We start from the raw sequence: 22,177 nt of genomic DNA, 5'->3' as shown, positions 1-22,177 counted from the left end.
GACATTATTTCCTAATTAAATCAGTCAAATTCATTTATATCTCATTCTCCTTATATATAATTACTATAGTCATGACTCCCCTTTCTCTTCTCATGACATTATTCACTTTCCTGAGAGTCTATGCTTATAACCAAATACTGTCTATTCCAATTATTTTTAATCTTGAGTGAGTGTCCCCACTCAGGCACTACTTCATAACTACTGAGAAACATTCCAAGTTTTCCTAAGAACCTGAATGTTTATACATAAATCCTTACTCATTAGGCAACAAAAGGGTAGGATAGAGTAATTTCCCTCAAAAGGGATATACATGTAAAATCATATGGCAGTTCCAAATTTTCTAAGCAATTGGCCCTACACTAATAACCCAAATAAAATTTATATTCACCATATAACTTATCAGAAATTTAATAGGCTCTCTTCTCATTTAGGGGGACCTAGTTGTCAAAACTGGAAAACTAAGTCCTACCTTCCAAAGCCTTTTTAATGATTTTAATTCTAAATCAAAGATTCTTTCTTCTGGGAACTGCTGCTTTTTGCTTTAAGTACTTATATGAGTATGCCACAAAGACAAGAATTCTACTGGAAACATGCCATACTTCTCATACATTTTGGACATTTTACTTTCTTATTTTCTGTTACAAAAGTGACAAGTGGGTAAAACTGACCACCTTTATACACATTTTACTTCTTTTTGTTCTCAATTTATTTTTCTCCACAACAAATCCTTGATAATGTTTGGAATCTAAACATTTGTTCCTTACAAAATCCAGAGGATGAGTTGTGGGGTTTATCTTAACTTGGGTGCATTAATTTTGGTCTGAATCCTAACTTCCTAATATGACCTCCTGCACTTGGTTCCCAGTTTCAAATTCCACTCTTTATCTAACAATTTTCTTCACCTCTCAATTGAAAACACCGGAGTGAAGGGAATAGTCTCCTAAATTTTCCTTTTCTTCCTTTTCCTTATTTAATTCATTTTCTGTGGTTGTGGACATTACCTGTCCCACACCACCCTTTCTAACACATACAATGTCCAGACCACAATTCTCACCCTTATTGGATCCTTAAATTAATGGCCTTGACTTAACTTCACAACATTGTCCATCTCTTTTGTCACATCCTTAATTCCCAACACCAACAACACCAAATGATTATTCAAACCTAATTTTCTAATTGTTTTATTTCCTGTTTGATGAAACTGGGGACAATTTCTATAATTGGTACTGATGGAACTAATATATTAATTGTGATTGGTTCTGACGGTAAGACAGTTTCTCTTGCCTTTTCATTAACTAACTTGTTTAGTTACTGTATAAACACCCATACATCCATAACTTGTATCCCCCTGTGACTTCCTTTGTGTAGAATAGTCATTAATAGTGGGTCTTGTATCAGGCTCTGTTTGAGTTGTTACAACTTTACTGGAAGTTGATGAGGGGCCAGAGGGAGCTATGGATGGACTGAGGGAGACCATTAATTTATCCAAATTAATCAGGTCTACTCCAGGCAGTTCCGTCAGTTCTATATTTCCTGAATAGGGTGGAGGGTCCCAGGGAGGACTTTTAGATTTCTCTACCTCCCTTGTCTTTTTAGTTGGTTTATTAGTTCTATCCTGGTTCTTTCTGAATCTTAAAGAATAAGAGTTCTCACTAACATTTCCCACCCAACATGATGCATAATCTGATTCTTCCTGTGAGAATGGTTCTTTATTGTTTACAAACAACAACAACAACAAAACTTAAACGTTGACAAAGCCAAGCCTCAAAGGCTCCAAATTTGGGCCAAAGTATGGCTGGAGGTTGTAAGGGTTGGCTTGGCCATTCAAAACAACAATATCTAATCATTTTCTTCTTGTCCTTGTCTTTTGTACAAGGCAAGTCTTCCCATACTCTCAACATTACTCCATTTTATTCATTAATCAGATTTTCTTTCACTCTTTCCTTTCCTTTTGTGTTCAGGACACGTCTCAGTAACACACATTCAGATCTGACACACACTCACACTTTTAAGGCTAGTACCTTCCTCCTCCTGTTTTACAAACAAGATGACAAGGTCCAGCCCGGAACTTTATCCCCACTCCTCCTGTCTCACACACAGGATAGTAAGGTCCAGTCCTTGAACAAGGTCAGGGAGACTTGAACTCCTCACACCCTGCCACCAAGATCAGGGAGACTCTAACTCCTCACACCTTGGCTATTTGCCAGGTCAGGGAGACTCTAACTCCTCACACCTGGACCACCAAAGTCAGGGAGACTCTAACTCCTCACACTTTGGTTTCCTGACCATCAAGGTAATACTCACATCAACCCTAATGTTTTTCTTACCTTGATCCGTGCGCACAGAGTTGCCTGGTCCTTTTACGCGTATCTAGGCGGGTGTTTACCGTTCCAGATCTTTTCCTTTTCAAGAGACACATATCCAAAGAATTTCCCCCTGATTCACAATGTCTGGTCTATTAAATTAGGTCCTGGGACATTTTGTCAGTTGAAGAACCAAACTGTCTCCTTTACTACCTGGGACTGTTGAAAGGTCAACAGGACGCGTCTTCCCACAGTAGAATTAGGACCAGTGGTCACTTCAAGGACTGGATCCCGGACAACGAGCCCCCATCTGTAAGAAACGTGGTTTTCCTTAAGGGAAAAACCCCCTATGAGACCCAAAAAACGGTCTCCTGTGGAAGACCCATGACAGAGACAAGCGTGAATCAATTTTAAAAGCTTTTATTTTGTACTTGCAAGGACGGGTGTCCTACCAGAAGGCAGACACACCCAAATGACATTGGTACAAATCTTTTATCCCCTAGCCCGACGCTTCATGCCCTCCCCTGTTTTCCCCATTGGTCAGGTACTTCCAGGGTTCACAGCCTATCAGATCCGCCTGTCCCTGTCACATGAAACTCCTCCCCTGTTTACATCTCCCACTCCTCAGTTTTAGGCTACCTTATACCCTTATTTATTATTTCCCATATATGGTATATTGCTCCCCTCCCCTCCTCATTAACTAAGCATAAAAACTCCCTTTACATCCAGCAAAGCAATGAAGGGCTAAAAACATCAGCTGAATTAGTCAAGTGTAAATCCCCTTTCTATTTTGAAGTGGAACTTGACCACAAACTGTCTGTTCTGGCTGCTTTGTTTGAACTTCAGACAGATGTCCTATTCTAAGAAAAAGCCCCTTTTCTCTATCTACGTTAACTCCAGCTTCTATAGAATTATCTACTGCAAACAGTCTATTAACCTATTAACCATTTATTCTTAACAATAAAATCACATATTTTATTTATCCTTAGAATATTCTGAAAAAGCAACATTTTATATACATTTCTCTCATTAGTGACCCGACTGTGGGAATAATCGGTGTGCAAGGATGCTGCCTGATGTTGTGAGGCAAGCTCTCTTTCTCCTAGCTTGCCGTGAAGATGTTTCTTTTTTGGAGGGAAAGGGCCTGTTATTTATTAATATCCTTGTGTCTTGTGGTTTTAAGAGTTTCCACCTGGCTGCCTCTCCTCTGTTCCCTCCCTGAGCGTGGGCTGTGAGTTCATTTACAGACTTTTTCAGTGGGAAGCCGGCTCCCGCTGCATTGTCTCCTGAGCGGAAAAAGCTTGAAAATAGGTCATTGCGCTTGGCTGAGCAGATCCCTGGCCCACAATGGTACAGCTGCTTCCTGCCTTTTCCAAACCCTTGTGCTATGAATCTCCGGTGCTGTGATGAGTCCTGGAGTCCTGTTCTAGGTGCCTCGTGGCAGAATATGCACTGGCATGATGTCTCTCTAACTATGCAGGTCGGCTGGGGAGAAGGTTGCTTCTGGCAATACTGCCTGTGGGCAGAAGGACCAGAAAGAAATTACAGTGGCTGAAATTGCAGTGAAAGTGATCTCAGTGGGTATAGTGGCTCTGGATTTCATTCTCCCTTTAAAAAGCAGTAGTATCGTTGGTGTTTGTTTCTGGTTTTTTTCCAAAGCTCCCCTGGAACTCAATGTTACTTAGGTTTATTAAGTGTTACTCATGAAAACTCGTCTCCGCATTAAAGGGATGTTCTGAAAAATAAAAGAGACTGTCCCAAGGGTGTCTTTAGTAACAATCAGCCAAAGAGTAGAATTGCCTGGGCTTCATGTAGCTAGCAATTTATCAACACATTTACAAAAATTCCATATTAAAATCTGAACAATTGGTTCAATCATAGTTCTACATTGTTAAACCTATTTCTTTGTTACATACAGAATCAATCCTCATCTGAAAATGCATTGTCTCTATGACTTAATGCTTATTTTTTCCCTTTTCAGAATAATAATGCTTAAAACATTCCCAAAGGTTATTAAAGGCAGCATATTTGGGATAATCCATTCTGTATTGTTCAGCTTTAACACTGAAGGTAGGGATGAAGGAGGAATCTATTTTAAACATATTTATACATGGAATTCCATTGTTCCAACCCAACTGAGCTTTGCTTGCTTTTCAACCACCTCTTATACCGAGCCCTCATGCATTTTTTTTAAAGAAAACCCGAGTAATTATAAGTAAACCTACACACAAAATAATATGTATATTATACATATAATATGTATAAAAGAGTCAATACCCATGTTGTACTCTGTTTCAGCAGCATAATTTTATAAGTATATTAATACATATGTATTTTTATACAGTTATATGGATTGTTGTATGTATCCATTTATGTTCTGTTTATTTTAGGAAATCTGGGGTTACATATGTGTAATATGCATATAACAGTATATGTATAATAATATGTATAATAATTCATAAAATATGTGGAAATTGTATTTTTAATGGAACCAGGGTGGGGGAAACTTTCCTCTTGCTGAGATTAAGCAGTGAGACATGAATTAGAAAAAAACTATGCTGATAAGCTTGACATTAAGATTTTCAGAAAATTCTATCCCTAAGCATAGTCCTCTCTGCACATCAATTTCTGTGGCTGACATTGAATGTGCCCAGTGCCATATCTGCCTAACTTTGACTTCCCCAACCTAGTGAATTAAGTTCAGGTCCCTGTTTACTGGTGGGTGGAGAGGAAATACCCAGCAGGCGATTTTATTAGGTGGTACATTATCTCATCACGTTGAAGCCACCTCTTTTTTGTTCCTGCATTTGGTACTTTTCCTTCATCCTTTCTTATTTCACCTACCCTGTGGAATTCCCTCCCACTAAATATTAGACAGGCGCCATCCCTGTTATCTTTTTGGTGCCTATTGAAGACCTTCCTCTTTCAACAAGCCTTTTAAGTTGAGACCTATCCCAGTCTGCATCTGTGCTGGAAGTGCTTTTTAGTAAGTTCTTAAACCTTCTTTTTTAAAATGTTTTTAATCTGAGTTGATGTTTTGAAAGCTTTTTTTAAAGAAACGTTTTTAAAGATGTTTTGTTTTAATGTTTTAAAGTTTGTTTTTATGTTTTTGTTTGTTTGTTTTAAAGTTTTTAGTGCTTTTGTTTGCTGCCCTGGGCTCCTGCCAGGAGAAAGGGCAGGATATCAATCAATCAATCAATCAATCAATCAATCAATCAATTTTAACCCATAAGGTTCCGATGCAATGGGAAAGACCCACAGAATCTGCCCTGCCCACTTGGTTGCATCGTGCAGATGTGGCCCCACAAGCCACATGGGAACACATCACCAAAAAGCGTGGCTGCAGGAACTTCAAAAGTCCTGATTCTTAGTCACCACTCCAATGGTGTCCCATTCTTTTCTCCCACATAAGTTAATGGTTATTCTTTGCAATGGAGAAAAGTACAGTCCTCTGTTTGTGGAGAGCAAAACATGCCCTTCACTCCTGACACTGGGTAGCCAGGCCTTCACTAACAGAAAACCCATAAGGTGTAGTGTGTCTCTGCACAGGAACACCTCCTCCAGAAGTTCATGCAACATTCAAGGCATCCATGCACATGTACATGGATGTGTGAACTTACACACACAGCTCATCACAATTATGGGCATTTTACTTGTCACAACATATCATTATGTGCACCCCAATCTCTGAGCAGTGAGAGATTGCAGAGGTTCCATTGCATGAGGTCATTCAAGAATGTTGGCTTTTTAGCGATATATGGTTTTATTTACACATATATACAGGCTAAGCATATGGGGAAGATCTCAGCATTAACACTTCAGCGGATCCTACTCCTCCATTAGGTTTCTGAGGGGCTAACAGTGCCACAGGATTCTCACAGACAACATGCCAGGTCTTTTTCAATTCCAGGACTGCCAGTCTACTATACTCAGTGCATTCTTTAGGAGAGGGAGAGAGGGGAATCTCGCTGAGCCATCTTCCTACCTTTGGGCCATTCACCTTCAGTTAATACAGGACACGCCTGGGCAAGATCAGTCCAAACCAATTCCTTTATTCTTGCTAATCCTGGATCTTTTACAGCAGCCTTTGGCACTGGCGGGAACTGATGGGAGTTGTAGTCCAAAACAGGCAGAAGGCACCAGTTGGAGGGATCCTTGAGGGATCATTTAGACTAACCTCCCAACTTACAGTAATATAGAAAGTAGTGTGATGTTTCTGACTTGTAACACTAAACTTTCCTTATGCACTATGCACCAGAATGCTGCCTCCTTACACTTACCCTTGGGTTGCTTCTGTCTAAGAGGACAGGCATCCCTGTGAAGATGCTTCTTGGAGCCTCTGTTGTGGCTGCTTAGTGGAAAAATTAAGCTAAGCAACAGGAGAAGTAGAATCCTTACTTTTTCCACCTCTCTACTTGTTCTTGCATTCTATGATCCTGTTGCTGGCAAGAGGAAGAGGAAGTAGCTAGGCGAGGCTGCTCCCCTGCCCACCGTTCCAAGCCTGACCAGCCAATATCTATTTTAATCTAGGGATGGGCATGGTTGTTACAGGATCTGCTTTGTTTTTTGCTTGAACTCCAAGATCCACCAAGTGGGCCCATAGTGGCTTAGAGCAGGGTTTCCCAAACTCTGCTCCATGGACCACCAGTGATCCATGAGCTTCCTTTAGGTGGTCAACAGCAGGTCTGAAAAACTACAATTAAAAATCATACAGCATCTAGCACAGAATATACAATTGCCACAACAGGCAGAAAAATCTTTTAAAGGTTCCACCAACACGCACAACTATTTTCAAGTTGTCCATGAGGAAAAAAAGTTTGGGAACTATTGGGTTAGAACACAGAATTAAGGAACAGGACACACCTGTGCATTTGCTCAGCCCAGGAATTTGTTTTCAGTACCAGACCTGAGCTTACAGTTCTTGCCCCCCACAAACCCTTTCCTTCTTTCTGCCCAAGCATTTTTTGACTTGGTGGTCTAGTTTATGGCAGAGGAGCCCTTTTCCTTTGTTGGCATTGTTAAACAATTGGGAGTCAGAAAACCTTGCTGATTTACTACAAATCACCTAGAGATCTGCCATTAGATCTCCACCCACCTTCTGTCCTTCCCTGTTTTAATCAGGGGTTAGAAAAGTTATCGTACAGCAATTGTCCTGATACCAAGCAAAGGGGAATGTGGCTGCCTGATTGCCTTTCCTGGAACATAGGATACTGATGGCGCTGCTCCAAGTAAAATTAAAAAGGACTGCTGAGAAACTCATAGGTCTTTAGATCGAGGCTTTGAACCACGCCGTGGCATGAAGAACGCTGTGTCAGATGTTCCCATTATGAAGAAGACGGGTCCCCATTTAATCCCCATTCTGTTGACAAGGCGTCAAACTTTAATGATGTCTTAGTGCGAGGAAGTGTAATATACTTCAAGCACTTCTTTCTTTCTTTCTTTCTTTCTTTCTTTCTTTCTTTCTTTCTTTCTTTCTTTCTTTCTTTCCTCCAAATGTTAAAGGCTCCAGAGGTAACTGCAACAGTGAACCGGGTATTGATTAACTAGGAAATTTTCTGCAGTTATCAAAGCTAAGCATTTAGCAGCAAGAAGCCATGATGTGACCTCTTGGGAGGCAGAAGTGCATGTGTTAGTAAAATAAAAATAACAAACAGAAAAAGGGAGGGAGGGGAAAGGAGGAGGGAGAGATCTTGAGTGCTCTTTCTCCTTCTGCCAACACTCTCTGATCTGCCCCTTGAAGGAAAAAAAATAGAGTGTCTTGGGGGAATAGTCACATTGATTTTTCTCTCCTTTATACTTGAGTTCAGTATCAACAGTTCCTACACCGTAGGAAATAAAACCCCAGGTCTCTGTAGCTGGAGACAGTTTATAGTTCCCCCCACCCCCGAGAGATAGTTTAGGACAGAGGCACATTCTCTTGCAAGAAGCCTCTGGGGGCCACATGTCAAAGGTGGGCAGGGCCAGAGGCAAAAGTGGGTGGAGAAAGGGATGTGAGCCTTAACTTTGTACAGTGGGCTTCATCCCATCCACACAAAAGCCAGAGGTTTCTACACATCTCTCTCTATCCTTTATCCAGTCAAACAAGAGTCATGATCATAGTTCAAAGCAAGATGCATCCTGTTCAAGGAGGGTATGGAGTGTGACTGGTGAAGGGTGTGTGCTGGGGAAAGTCTTGAGGGCCAAGTAGAGAGCTTTGGAAGATTGTATTTGGCCCTTGAGCCTGAGGCTCCTTGCTCTGGTTTAAGGTGGTCATAGAAATTATGCTTTGATGTTATGGGTCCTCCAGTTATACCTCACCTTTCCACCCAATTTTGGGTCCACACACAGAGCAACACATTAGTGTTGATACACATTCACTGAATGTTCTAGCAGTTCACCTTAAGGCTAACTTGAAATGCCCTGTTCCCATTTCCTTGCTCCCACTTAAGGAAGGGTCATCATAACTCAGTAATAGAAGAACGCTCGTTCTACATGCAAAAAGTTAAAGGTTCAATTCCTGGCATCTCCAGGTAGTGCTGAGAAAATCTGAAACCCTGAAGAGTCATTGCCAGTCAATGTAGACAAGCCTTCTCCAACCTGCAAAGCCTTCTCCAAACTTCCAAAGTGCAGTAACACCTGATGTCACTATGACATAATGCCTAATGTCATTATGACATAAATTTGCTACGCCAGGGTGGGGAGATAACAATTTGGCCTGCTGGCCAGAAAAAATTCTCCACCCCTGCTTTTCAGGATGCTTTAAGTTGCCTCATGTGGCCACTGTTCCAAAGCAGACACTATGAAATGTGAAGGCGCTGTCAATAATAACAACTGCGAATGCATCTAGGGATGGCTGAATCTGTCCATTTTTGGTTTCTCTCAGTTTTTCATTTTTCCAATTTTGAGCTCAGTTCTCCTCTGAACTTTCAGGTGTTTTTTTTTTAAAGTTCGCATCAGCCCCAGCCAGCATAGGCGATGATCAGGGATTATGGGAACTATAGTTCAAAGCATCCAAAGAGCACCAGTTAAGACTAGTGTAGACTAGGGTTGCCAGGTTCAGGGCCTGAGACTGATCCGGTATCTTTAGAAGAAGAGAAAGTTAGCCAAGTGCAGGTGTTCTTGCAACACTGTAATGGGAAAAACCACAAGGTGGAATTCTCCCTTCCCCCTGCACAACTTTTAAATACAGAAGACCTCTTGGTTGTATTCTGTATCTTGTCAACCCAAGGCTTTGTATGAGTGAGCTAGAATGTCAACAGAAAGACAGCAAGATGGAAGCAGGATGGGTTGTAGTCATGGGCTCCTAGTGGGATGAAGGGCGGGATATAAATCTAATAAATAAATATCTTGATTCATTTTTGAGGATTAGCAGGATTGCTGCTATGATCGTGTGATAGGCCTACTTCTCCTTTGCATATCTCCAGGGAAGGTGTTATGCAGAGGGCTCAAAATGAAGCTGTTTGTTTTCTCTTTCCCTTAGCTGTGTAGTAGATGAAATGGACTTTTCCAGCATGGAGCTTGATGAAGCTTTGCGGAAATTTCAAGCCCATATCCGGGTGCAGGGAGAGGCCCAGAAGGTGGAGCGGCTAATTGAAGCTTTCAGGTAAGTGCAACCCTGATGTGGTCCAGATTGACTGGCTACTCCTTTTGATGTAGGAGACTGACTATCTATATCAGGGGTCGCCAATGTGGTACCCTCAGAGCTTGGAAAAGTTACTTTTTTGAACTACAACTCCCATCAGCCCATTCCAGTGGCCATGCTGGCTGGGGCTGATGGGAGTTGTAGTTCAAAAAAGTAACTTTTCCAAGCTCTGGGTACCCTCCAGATATTGTTGGACTACAACTGCCATTGTCACTGACCATTGGCCATGCTGGCTGGGGCTGATGGAGTCCAACAACACCTGGAAGGCACCATATAGGCTACCTGCAGTCTATGTGGAGAAGAGGAGATGGTGGGAGGAAACAGAGAGAGTAATAAAGCTGAAGAAAAAAGCAGAAATATCTCTTAAGGTAAAAATGAAGCAGGAGGAGCTCTCTATGAGAATTAAGTGTCTATATCCCAGGAATTGGATGATAGTCTTTTGGGAATATAGTGTTTCAGGCTGATTTGGCTTCATGGAAATACAGTAGGGCAGGCCCCTGCATTGTCATACTGAACAAAATGGGGGCAAAACCCAGACACCTTTCCATGTCCTCACATACATTGTATCAGCCAATGGGGATTGTTCCTCCATTGTACTCAGAAGCAGCTTGCTGAGTGGGGCGGAGCCACTGTGCTAGCTTCCTGGCAGGTTTGCTGTTGCTTACCGGGAAAGGGTGGGGTGGGGAGGTTGGCACAGTGCAAATGCACTAGCAGAGACATTCTGGTGCTCCTGCTGATGTGTTTGCTGCTGATTGAACTCTAGTGGCACAATACTGCCAAGGATGCAAAGATGTGTGTGTGTGTGTGTGTGTTGTATGTGTGTGTGTGTTAGGCAACCTTCTGTCCTGGCTTCCAACCAGAGAAGCAGACTCAGGGACTTAGTAACTGGGTTTTACACAAATCTTTATTCCAGAAGTTAGAAGAGGAATGCAGCATCAGGCATTCTAGGCATGATTCAGGATACAGAACGCTAACAGACTAGGCATATCAGTGAAACTGACTAGGCATCTCTCTTGATATAAACTAGGCAAATGGAGGCAACAGCAGATTGCTGTTGCAATGACCTAATCTCATCCACCCATCCTAAGTATAAGAGAGGTGGACAGGCACATTACTTGTCCAAGCATTCTTTAGTACTTTCCTGCTTTTGCTGCAAGGTGAAGGCTTTTCCTAGAAGCAGAGACCAACTGCTGGTGTCCCTTGTCTAATCTACATGACCTTGGCAAAAGTGTAATATCTTACTCTGGCATACCACTTTCACTTTGCTTCCTCTGGAAGACTCCAAGGTGTTCATTAACTTTTATCTGTTCAACAACTATGCCTGGGCTTGGGTGCCAGTGGGAATTCCTTTCTTCCTGTCATAGATGCAGGGGGGTCATGGTCACCAGACTCAGAGCTACCAGAGACTTCTGGAAACATTTATCCCATGTTTTCCTCAGCCCCCTCCCTGACAACTATAACCCACTCTGCATTCTCCCAATCTTGCCAAAGGTTTTCCTTGGGGTTCATGACACCTTCAATCAATTAAATCAATTGATTAAAAAACTTGGCTAAAATGGCAACTAACCAGACAATACTTTTTTTTAAAAAAAAGTTAACTATCTTATTATACATATATAGAAAATGGCAGATGGCAAGCACCATCTTAGAAGCTTTCCTCCTCCACTTTCCCATGAAAGGGATGCCTCTCCTAAGACGGTGCCTGCTGTAACTAAGTAAACCAGGGTAGCCAACATAGTCTGGTCCTGCTGTTGTTGGACTCAAAATCTCAAAGGCCCTGGCCACTATGGCCAATGGTTGGATATGATGGGAGTTGTGGTCCAACAGCATCTAGAGCAAGTGTTCTTAACCTATGGGTCCATGAATAGGCTTCAGGGTGCCTGTGAACCTGATGCAAAAAAAAAATTAATAAATTTCCAATGCAATAAAATTTATTTATTTATTTATGGGGGTCCATAGCTTTCATTTGATCCTCAAAGTGGTCTGTGACCACAAAAAAAGTTAAGAACCACTGATCTAGAAGTTCCCATGTTGTTTACCTTGGATCTAAATTGTGTGCCTTTTTTCTTCAAAGCAAATCTTTTAATCATAGGCAGTGGGTTTTTGTGATGGAATTCACTGTTATGGAGTACTGGCATCTCTTCTTTTTTTGGCTGCCCATTTTGTGTTGGTACTCACAGCACTTGTATTATGCATAAGTACTGGCATCTCATTTTTTTTAACCAAAGAAAGCACTGATCATAAGGATGTATGAGAAATATGATTGTTGTGAGTTCTGATGCGAACTGACCTGATCTGGATTTCCCATACTAATGTGCAAATCAGAATGTCATTATCCATCTTATTTGGCACTTCTCTGAATATTGCCACACAGTCCTCAGCTCAAAAAAATATCAAAATACATTTCAGAAGTCGATATTTTGAGATAAAATATGTTTAGAGGTGTGTATTTTAGGTATGTATTTAAATGCTACCTGTCTCCTCAAGTGTGGGAAGCTGTGGGGTACTCAGCTGGGGAATGTCAGGTTGACAAGGTGGCAACTCAGGTGAGGTGGGCATGTCTAATGGAACAATCTCTGACAGGGCAGTCTCTGACAGCTTAGGTTGCGCACCAGCAGGGGGGCCAGGATCGGGGGCGAGTTGAATTGACAGGGCCAAGGGTCTGGGTGCACTGTGAATTCTCCTCACTGCGCAACCCCTCCCTCAACTCATCACCCCAGTCCTCAAAGTCAGTATCGCTCTCGTCAGTGCCTCCCTTTCCAACCTGGGCCACAACAATGACTGATTAGTGCAGAACAGAACAGACTTATGAGTGAACACATGGAAAAATGACAGAATGGAGATAGATCCATCTACTCCGATATAGTCATATGCAGGCTTATGCAGGTTTTGTCCATTAATTAACTGATCAAATGATTAAAAACCTTTTTGTTAATTGAGTTAAGATTTCTTTAACTCTGTGTGTGTGAGAAAGAGAGAGTGGGGAGGTGAGGGGTATTTCAGGTGAGTGGCTTTCTCTTTTATTCTGTTGTACTAAGGTGGCCACATTTACATTTGGGTAAAGATTGATTGATTAAATTTATATCCCACCCAGGGCAGAAAGATTAATATATCTTTAAATCGAAGATAAAGCAGCTGCTTTAAATGGCTAAGAAATGCAAAAACTATAGTTTGACATTTCAATTATAGCTTAAATGTATGTAAAATAAGTACAGAGATCCTTCACAGCAACAGTAATTGGTGATAACACAATAATCTTAACATAGCTGGGTGGGACAGGAAACCATTGTCTCTGTTGACATCCAAATGAAAAGAATTGAACTTCTTGATAAGACGTAATTCAGCAGTTTCATTTGCTGTTTAATTCCAACCTTTTCATTCCCTTCCTTTTTACCCATGATTATATATACCTATCAACTGAAGATTACATGTCGCTTCTGATGAAGAGGCTCTAGTTCACAAAAGCTTAAGCCATTACAAATTACTTTATTTTTAAGGTGTCTCAAGATATTCTGTTGTTTTTGCTACAACAAGGCTACCCTTCTGACTTTAACACGTTTGATATTTCTGCACTGTACTTATCTGTTAGAAAACCAAGATCTTCCTAGGCAACTTTCTTTGTTTAATAGCTAAAATGGTACTGTGACCCTTCCTCCTGTTACCACAAAACATAAAGTGCAGTGCAGCCAGTCCTTAAGTCTATTTCCTCTCTCCACAAAATCTGTGAGGCAATTGTCTCAGTGAAATGATCACAGGTCTGCAAAAGTTTTTTAAAGTTATCACTTATATGTATTATTGTTATTATTTTACTTTACTAACTTATTTATTTATTTTTATTTATTTAATGCGTTTGTATACCGCCCCATAGCCGAAGCTCTCTGGGTGGTTTACAGCAATTAAAAACATTCAAAACAAATATACACATTTAAAAACATATGCTAAAATGTGGGTTCTTTGATGGAACCCAAGACATTTCAAGATCTAATCATCAAATAATGATGTACATGCAATTATGAACCAGCTGTAATTGTGAATAGTGAGTAGAGAAGATATCTGCTATAACTATTATTTAATCACACTTTCTTTACAATTGATTCAAGGCAAAGCTAAACTGGATGCATTTCATGTGGTATGGTGGGACTTTAATTTGTATACCTCATAACATCGAATGCAGCAGCACCTGCCCATTGGCCTTTTGAGAAATCTGGGACTCATAATTTGGTTTTGGACTGTTTGTCATGTTATTTTATGTCACCAGCCTTCCCTGTTTTTCATTTTTGTCTTTTATTTTATTTTTTAAATAAATAAAAAAGATTATTGTTTTACAAATTTATAAACCACTTCAGAGCCCAATGCCATCAGAGTGGTGTACAAGAAGACAAGAGTAAGATAATATACAAACTATACCATCTCTAAACTACACACTCTGAAACGAATAAAACCATTCCTACAAAGTTTAAATGCAATAAAACTATTTCTACAGAGCTAAATATAACATAAATGAGTGGGCCATGCCTCAGTGAAACAAAAACAGCCTCAACACCTGAACATCATGACTAATTTCAGGTAGTAAGTGTTTCCAGAGGGCTGGAGCTGCAGCACTAAAAGCCCAGCTTCTAGTACAAACTAAGCTCACCTCTGGGGCATGTAGTCCTCCATCAGAGGAGTGCAGAATTCAGACAATTAAGAGAGAAGCTCATCTCAGGCACACCTTTTTGTTGCAGAGAACTGCTTGCCGCTATCAGAGAGAGAACAAGTGTGTGGTAAAGGCTTCAGATGTGAAATAATCTTGTGAAAAACATGATTGAATGTTTAGCTATGGCAAATTAAGATGACATGTTCTCACATGATAGAAGCTTCAAATGTGTGATAGAAAACAGTTTTCATGGATCAGTCATTGCAGGTGAATGTTCTGATCATGCGAATAAAAGGACCAAGTTGCTGTACACCATTGTGATGTTTTGCCAGAAGGCAGTGTATAAATACTTCTATAATTAAATAAATAAAAACCAGTGCGAGATAAACAGCTTATGTTAAACTTATTACTTATTATTTGGTCTTTTGAATCTACCTTAAGTGATTGACTTGTTCTTTTCCGGTGGCGGAAATCCCGCTCTGAAGATGTCCGGACACAGGTTAGAGCAGCAGTAGCTGCCTACCAGGTGGCAATAAAGGCAGGAAAGAAGGCTTTCTTTGCTGCCTCTATTGCGTCTGCGGAATGCTGTCCCAGGAGGCTGTTCCAGGTGGTCCGAAGCCTGGTCGGTCCAGTTGCTCAGGAACCCTTGGAACAGTCAAAGGCCTCCTGTGACATATTAGCAAAGCACTTCGCTGATAAAATCGAACACTTGCGGAGCTCGATTCCATGCGCCATGGATTCAGTGAATGAACCAGAGTTGGCCAGTTGCATGCCGGTAAGTTGGGATCGGTTTTGGCTTCTCCCTTCTGAGGATGTGGACAAGGTGCTTACAACTGTGAAGCCTACCACTTGTCTAACTGATCCTTGCCCATTGTGGCTCCTTATGAGCTGCAGAGAGAAATTGGGCGAGGGGATTAAAGCGGTGGTAAATGCATCCTTGAAAGAGGGTGTAATGCCATCAGCCTTCAAGGAGCCAATTGTAAAGCCCATCCTAAAGAAGCCCTCCTTGGATCCCCAAGTTTTCAATAACTTCTGCCCAATTTCAAATCTACCATTTTTGGGCAAGGTCATTGAGCGAGTGGTGGCCAACCAGTTGTCAGCACACTTGGATGAAACGGATTACTTGGATCCATACCAATCGGGTTTCAGGACTGGTCACGGAACTGAAACAGCCTTGGTCACTCTGGTAGATGATTTGAGGAGGGCATTAGATAGGGGAGAATTCTCCTTTCTTGTCCTCCTCGATCTCTCAGCGGCTTTTGATACTGTCGACCACAGTATCCTTTTACATCGCCTGGAGGGATTGGGAATTGGAGGTACTGTATTACAGTGGTTCCATTCCTTTCTCTCCGATAGGTATCAACAAGTAGCATTGGAGGTACTGTATTACAGTGGTTCCATTCCTTTCTCTCCGATAGGTATCAACAAGTAGCATTGGGGGAGGAGGTTTCAGACCCTTGGCCTCTCAACTGTGGTGTGCCACAGGGCTCTATCCTCTCTCCCATGCTGTTTAACATTTATATGAAGCCGCTAGGGACAATCATTAGGAGATTTGGGCTGCAGTGTCACCAATATGCAGATGACACTCAGCTCTATCTCTCGTTTAAATCTTCACCAGAGTCGGCTGTGGAGACCTTGTCCAAGTGCCTGGAATCCGTGAGTGGATGGATGGGAAGGAACAAGCTGAAGCTGAACCCCGATAAGACCGAGGTGCTGCTTGTGGGAGACAAAGGAAGGTTGGGAGATGTTGACTTGAAGTTCAATGGGGTGAGTTTACCCCTGAAGGACCAGGTCCGCAGCCTTGGGGTTGTACTTGATTCCAGGCTGTCCATGGAGGCTCAGATTTCGGCAGTGAGCCGGGCAGCCTGGTATCAACTACACCTCATACGAAGGCTGCAACCCTACCTTCCTGTTCATCAGCTCCCACTGGTAGTACACGCCCTGGTCACCTCTCGTTTGGATTACTGTAATGCGCTCTACATGGGGTTACCCTTGAAAACGGTCCGGAAACTACAACTTATACAAAATGCGGCGGCTCGACTACTTATGAACAGTCGCCGCCGGGATCACATCACACCAGTGTTGTTCGATCTACACTGGCTTCCAGTTGTTTTCCGGGCCCAATTCAAGGTGTTGGTATTAACCTTTAAATCCCTATACGGTCTCGGCCCAGTTTATCTTACGGAGCGCCTTCAACGCCATCAATTATGCCGCCCGACAAGATCAGCCACACAGGGCCTTCTCTCAATCCCGCCGACAAAAACAGCTAGATTGGCAGGTACTAGAGAGAGGGCATTCTCAGTGGCGGCCCCCACACTCTGGAACTCCCTCCCACAAGATCTCCGGCATGCCTGTTCCCTAAATACATTTCGTACAGCCTTAAAGACCTGGCTCTTTCAACAGGCCTTCGGGATTTCCGGGGAGGGTTAATTACTAAGATTGGAATGCCTCCTACCCTGTTTTAATATTATTGTCTGCTGCTGTATTGTTCTTATATTGTTTTTATATTGTATCATTGTATTGTATTTTATCATATTATGTTTTAACTGTTGTACGTCGCCTAGAGTGGCCATTGGCCAGATAGGCAACACAGAAATTAAATTTATTATTATTATTATTATTATTATTATTTTCTTCTGAGGTACAGCTCAGGGATTGTAGGTACAGTTTTGGTTTTATAATTGCCAGACTGTAAGTAATTTGAAGATTCCCAGACATAAGCATATTAGTGACGTATCCATTGATTTTCATTCCGGTGTGTTGACTTTGTCTCCCTCCACCTGCAGCCAGCGGTACTGCATGTGTAACCCAGATGTGGTCCAGCAGTTCCATAACCCAGACACCATTTTCATCCTGGCCTTTGCCATCATCCTTCTTAACACAGATATGTACAGTCCTAACATCAAACCCGACAGGAAGATGATGCTGGAGGACTTCATTCGGAACCTCAGAGGTGAGGGCATTGCTTAGCTGAGCTATCTTCACTACTATCCTAAATCTTGTATGAAGTAGAATCAAAGCCAGTAGTGGATACAAAGTAGCTAAAATATATGTGTCTGAAGGAGAGAAAGCAGAGTTGCCCTCTCTCCAAGAGAGGAGAAAAAGCCAACAACCTTTGCCCACTTGCATTGTTAATCTCTTAAGCATGTGCACATTTGAAATTGCTCACTGGCTCATCATGAAACTGAAAAGAAAGTTATAGTTCTACAGATGTATAGTTATTGCAAATTACCATCACCTCTTCCAACAGGTTTGCAGAGGCAATGCCTCTTTGGCCAAAGACTTTACTGGGATAGTAATAATGACCAAGTGTGCTCACAGACAAGTATGGTTGTATCTTATATTGTTAAAGTCTCTGAAAAAACTGTTGTAGCTCAGATACAAATTTTCTCTCTGTGTACACTGTCCTACATTGTTTATTCTTCACAGGAGTGGATGATGGAGCCGATATTCCGCGGGAATTGGTGGTGGGAATTTATGAGAGGATTCAACAGAGAGAGCTCAAATCTAATGAGGATCATGTAACCTATGTCACCAAAGTAGAAAAATCCATTGTTGGAATGAAAACGGTGAGCCCTTACACTTCCCAAATGGCAGCCTGCTTTGTTGCTATTGTTGTTGCTCTCATTGTCTTATCCTTATTAATTGTTCTTGCAGTCGTGTTTGCTCTGCAGTTGCTTTTTCCTTAGGAAGATAGTAAGCTGCCTTATGCCAGGTCAGCCTATTTGTCTACCTAACCCAGTGCTGTCTATCCCAGAAATGGGGAGCCTGTGGCCCTGCAGATCTTGTTGAACTCCAACTCCCAACAGCCCTAGCCAGCATGGCCAGTGTTAGGGATGATGAGAACTGTAGTCTGGAGGGCCAGAGATCCAAATCGCTGGTTTACACTGACTTGCAGGGGCCTTTCAGAATTTCAGGATAAGTCTTTGCTGTCCAACGCTGCTTTTAAACTAGGGATGCCAAGTGGGGGTCTTCTGCATTCAAAGCATGTGCTTTACCACTTTGTTATGATGATTCTTCTTTCTCTCTTTCTCCTTTAATATGCCCATGTCATCTTTTCTTTCTTTCTGCTATTCGCTGATCTCGTTTCTAATGTTTCCCCATCATTATCACTTTTTCGTTTGCTCGACCTTGCAAATGGTCAGACTTGATTGGTTTGATGTTCCTTTCAACAGTAGTTTTTGCAGACCCTTATAACTTGGTTCCACCCCCCAAGTGACTGCCAAGGTGGCAAGCTTCTGTGCGGCTGCCACATGCTGCAGAAAGTGTTTAACTATGGAGGACTAATGTAATACTGACACTATTATGAACTCAATTACGGCAGCATCTTTGGCTTAATTGTTTTAATTGTTAAATCTTATATTCTTTTAATGGTTTTTTATTGTGCAACTTTTCCTGGTCTATGCACCGTAATAACTTATTCATTCATTCATTCTTATAACTTGGAAGGCAGCTCCATAGGAAGGCAGAAAAGTTTCTCAGGGCCATTCTGTGTGCATGGAAGTTGCATATGCAAGCAGGAAACACTGGATGCAGCCATCCTTTCTTAATTCTGTAGGCGGGAAACACTGCATAACATACTCACATTTGCACACATTCATTCAGTTTTCACCTTCTGTTCTGATATCAAAGCTGTGAGGCTATGAAAGGCAAGGGAAGATAGGAATGACTGGACGTTTGAGTGGTAATAGGGAGTAGCTATGTAGGAGCCTGGGGTACAGGACTATGGGTTCTGCAAAGGCACAAGGACTAGGGATGGGAAAGATACTTTGTTCACTTCTGGTTTTAATGTGGACCTACCTAATTCACACTTTGCGAAACATTACATGAATCGGAATGAAGCTGTTCTTTGAAATGTGCAATTCTCTGAATTTTGTGATACAGTTCTCCAACCAAATAATCTGTACAAAAATGTGAATATTCAGTGTGCATAAAATATATATATTAGTAAAAATAACATAAGGAAAATTGCTTGCATAAATGTGTTTACCAGCCAAAAATGTATGCAAACATTTGTATATTAAGAGATAACAAATTAAAATGCTGACAAAGTTTGCAAACTAATGAGGAAATATAAAGGACTGAGCTTAAGCCTGGAAAAATGAGAAACCAAGAGATGCTGAAGTAGACAAATTTGTTTATCCCTAGTTGGAGGTCCATTGTGTGTCGATATTGTCATGTCTGTCCGGCTATTTTCCTTCTGATTTTTAAACCATGAGTGGGGATGTGTGAATATGTCAATTTTGGTTTCTCATTTTTCCTATCCTAAGTTCAATTCGCCACATTTCTACATCAGTTTGCGGTTTTTTAAAAAAATTATCATGTAAATTCAGCATTTTAGCGCTAATTTCTCCTAATATAACCATTTTCATGGACAATTTTCTCCAATATACACATTTTTGCAAAACAATTTCCCCACTATAATCAATCTTTGTATGTTATTTTCAGTAATATATGCATTTTTATGCACACTTTACCCCAGTGTATGCATTTTTTGTATACATTCCTTGACTGCAGAACTGCATTGCAAAATTCGGAGAAATGTGAATTTTGAAGGATGGCTGTGTTTCTGATTTCATATTGGTTCAGAAAGTGCAGATTAGGTAAATTCACTTTTAAATGTGAACTTAATTGAATTTCTCCCCCATTCCTAGCCATGAGCAGTAATTAGCTCCTTGGTCCTTACCCCTGCTGGAATTAAACGTCAGCACATGACTGAATTTTTACATATTCCTTCCTTTCCCCCTCTTTCTTCTCTCTCCCCTCCTCACTGTTTTGTTCTCCTTGCCTCACAATTTAGACTATAAACTCCTTGAAGCAGAGACCTGTCTTTTTTTGCTTTTGTTGTTCTGCAAAGTGCCACATACAATGATGGTGCTGTAGAAATCATGCCCCCTAATAGTGAACTCAGGTGATGAATGCCAACAGGAGGAGTGCCAAAATGGAGCCACTGAAAAACAAGAGTGAGGTAGCAGCATGCTTCGGGGAACCTCAAGGTTTGGAGACGTACAAAATGTATTTTAAAAGAAATAAACCTCAAATCAGTCCAGTAAGGACTGAGCATGCTGAGTAGTCACAGAAAGCTGAGAGTCTTTTAGAAGAGAAAAATGGAAAACCTGGGCGTGGGTGGTGGAAAGGCCTGCTTGGAGGAAATGGCTGGCTGGAACCCCGAACAGAAAATGTCCTTTTGTGTGGGAAGATAGAATTGAGACACTTCGCTGATGATCCCACTTGTAATCCATAATAATCAGCATCTCCCTTTCATTCTTCATTTGCCGCTCTGCTATCATGAGGGTTAGTTTGCTCCGCCTCCAAAAAAAGGAATACGCAGAGCAGATTTTGCATTAGGGGACATATTCTATTATTGTGGACATGCAGGTGGGTAGGTCTTCTACTCCCATTGGGTAGGGTGAGGAGCTGGAGAGCTGGGAAAGGCCTGAAATGAATGAATGAATGCCTGTCATAACTGTGATTTGGAATGCTTAGTGCCATGGTCTGTTTTGCCATGGCTAAGCAGAACACCTCCTGACGAAGGCAGGTTGCAGATGGGAAGGGCAAAGCAATCACAGAGCTGAGGGACTTGCATGGAGTCATAAATGTGCAGTAGTCTGGGGATGGTGGATAAGGAAGGGGACTGTTCCCACTCAGTCTCTCTCTTCCAGGTCCTGTCAGTGCCGCATCGCCGGTTAGTTTGTTGCAGCCGCCTTTACGAAGTGACGGATGTGAACAAAGTGCAGAAGCAAGCTGCTCACCAGAGGGAGGTCTTCCTCTTCAATGACTTGCTGGTGGTGAGTGGCCTTTGGGCTTGAGAATCGTAGTATTGCAAGAGACTTAGAGCCAGCATTCAGCAAAAGTGCACAGCACTTTTCTCCCCTAGGACTGTGCCAGGTTGGATATCAGGTGGGGCATCACATAGTTGAATTCTCCCCAACTTATAAAATTCCCTGTACATAGAAAGGTAGCACATCAAGGAGAAGATTATGCTTAGATCCCTTTTCTCTGTGATATCCTAGTTTTCTGTGTGCTGGAGGTTTGTTTTGGTTTGCTTTGGCTCAGGGAAGCATTCAGTCATGAAATCTTCTACCTGCATTCCAAACACTGCACCACATGCTGCTTTTTTTTTTAATAGGCCAGTCCTTAAGACCATTTTGTACAGTGTCCTTCCATGACTCAAAGACTGCAATTTGACAGTAAGGCAGCAGAATAAAATATAAACATACAGTAAAAGAACTGTTTTGTTGCTCTCTCAGATGTCCTCTGAAATATCTTGCTATCTAAGTTCCATACCCAAGCATGCTTCCTTCAGGAAGGAGTTCAGTAGTTAGGGTTACCAACTGTACTCTTTTAAGAGTACGTGTACTCTTTTTGAGATGGTGCAACAGCATACTCTTACTTTTCACTTATCAAAGCCAAATGTACTCTTTTTGAAATGACAAAATGATGGTAACCCTATCAGTAGTCTAAGTGTATAACTGAGAGGCTGCTGCCTCCTAATATATATCAGACAGTTAATGATTATTATTTTTTTGAGCAGAGTCTCCAAAGATGATCTCAGTAAACAGATAGGTCCATACGGGAGAAAGTGGTCCTTCAAGTATGCTGGCTCCAGACCATCTC

At 41.6% G+C, this 22,177-nt stretch overlaps 1 protein-coding gene across 1 annotated transcript in view; it reads left to right on the top strand.

Annotated features, from left to right (window-relative positions):
• Positions 1-22,177, top strand: part of IQSEC3 (IQ motif and Sec7 domain ArfGEF 3) — a 78,812-nt gene that overhangs the window by 44,113 nt on the left and 12,522 nt on the right. Inside the window, exons 4-7 of the mRNA XM_061582698.1 lie at positions 9,763-9,885; positions 17,347-17,513; positions 17,990-18,129; positions 21,223-21,348. Of these exons, the coding sequence (XP_061438682.1) occupies positions 9,763-9,885; positions 17,347-17,513; positions 17,990-18,129; positions 21,223-21,348 (556 nt within the window). The remainder of the gene's footprint in view (positions 1-9,762; positions 9,886-17,346; positions 17,514-17,989; positions 18,130-21,222; positions 21,349-22,177) is intronic.

The sequence above is a fragment of the Rhineura floridana genome, chromosome 8 (assembly GCF_030035675.1).
Source record: "Rhineura floridana isolate rRhiFlo1 chromosome 8, rRhiFlo1.hap2, whole genome shotgun sequence".
In the NCBI taxonomy this organism is placed as follows: domain Eukaryota; kingdom Metazoa; phylum Chordata; class Lepidosauria; order Squamata; family Rhineuridae; genus Rhineura; species Rhineura floridana.
This window is presented reverse-complemented; position numbering and strand designations above follow the sequence as displayed.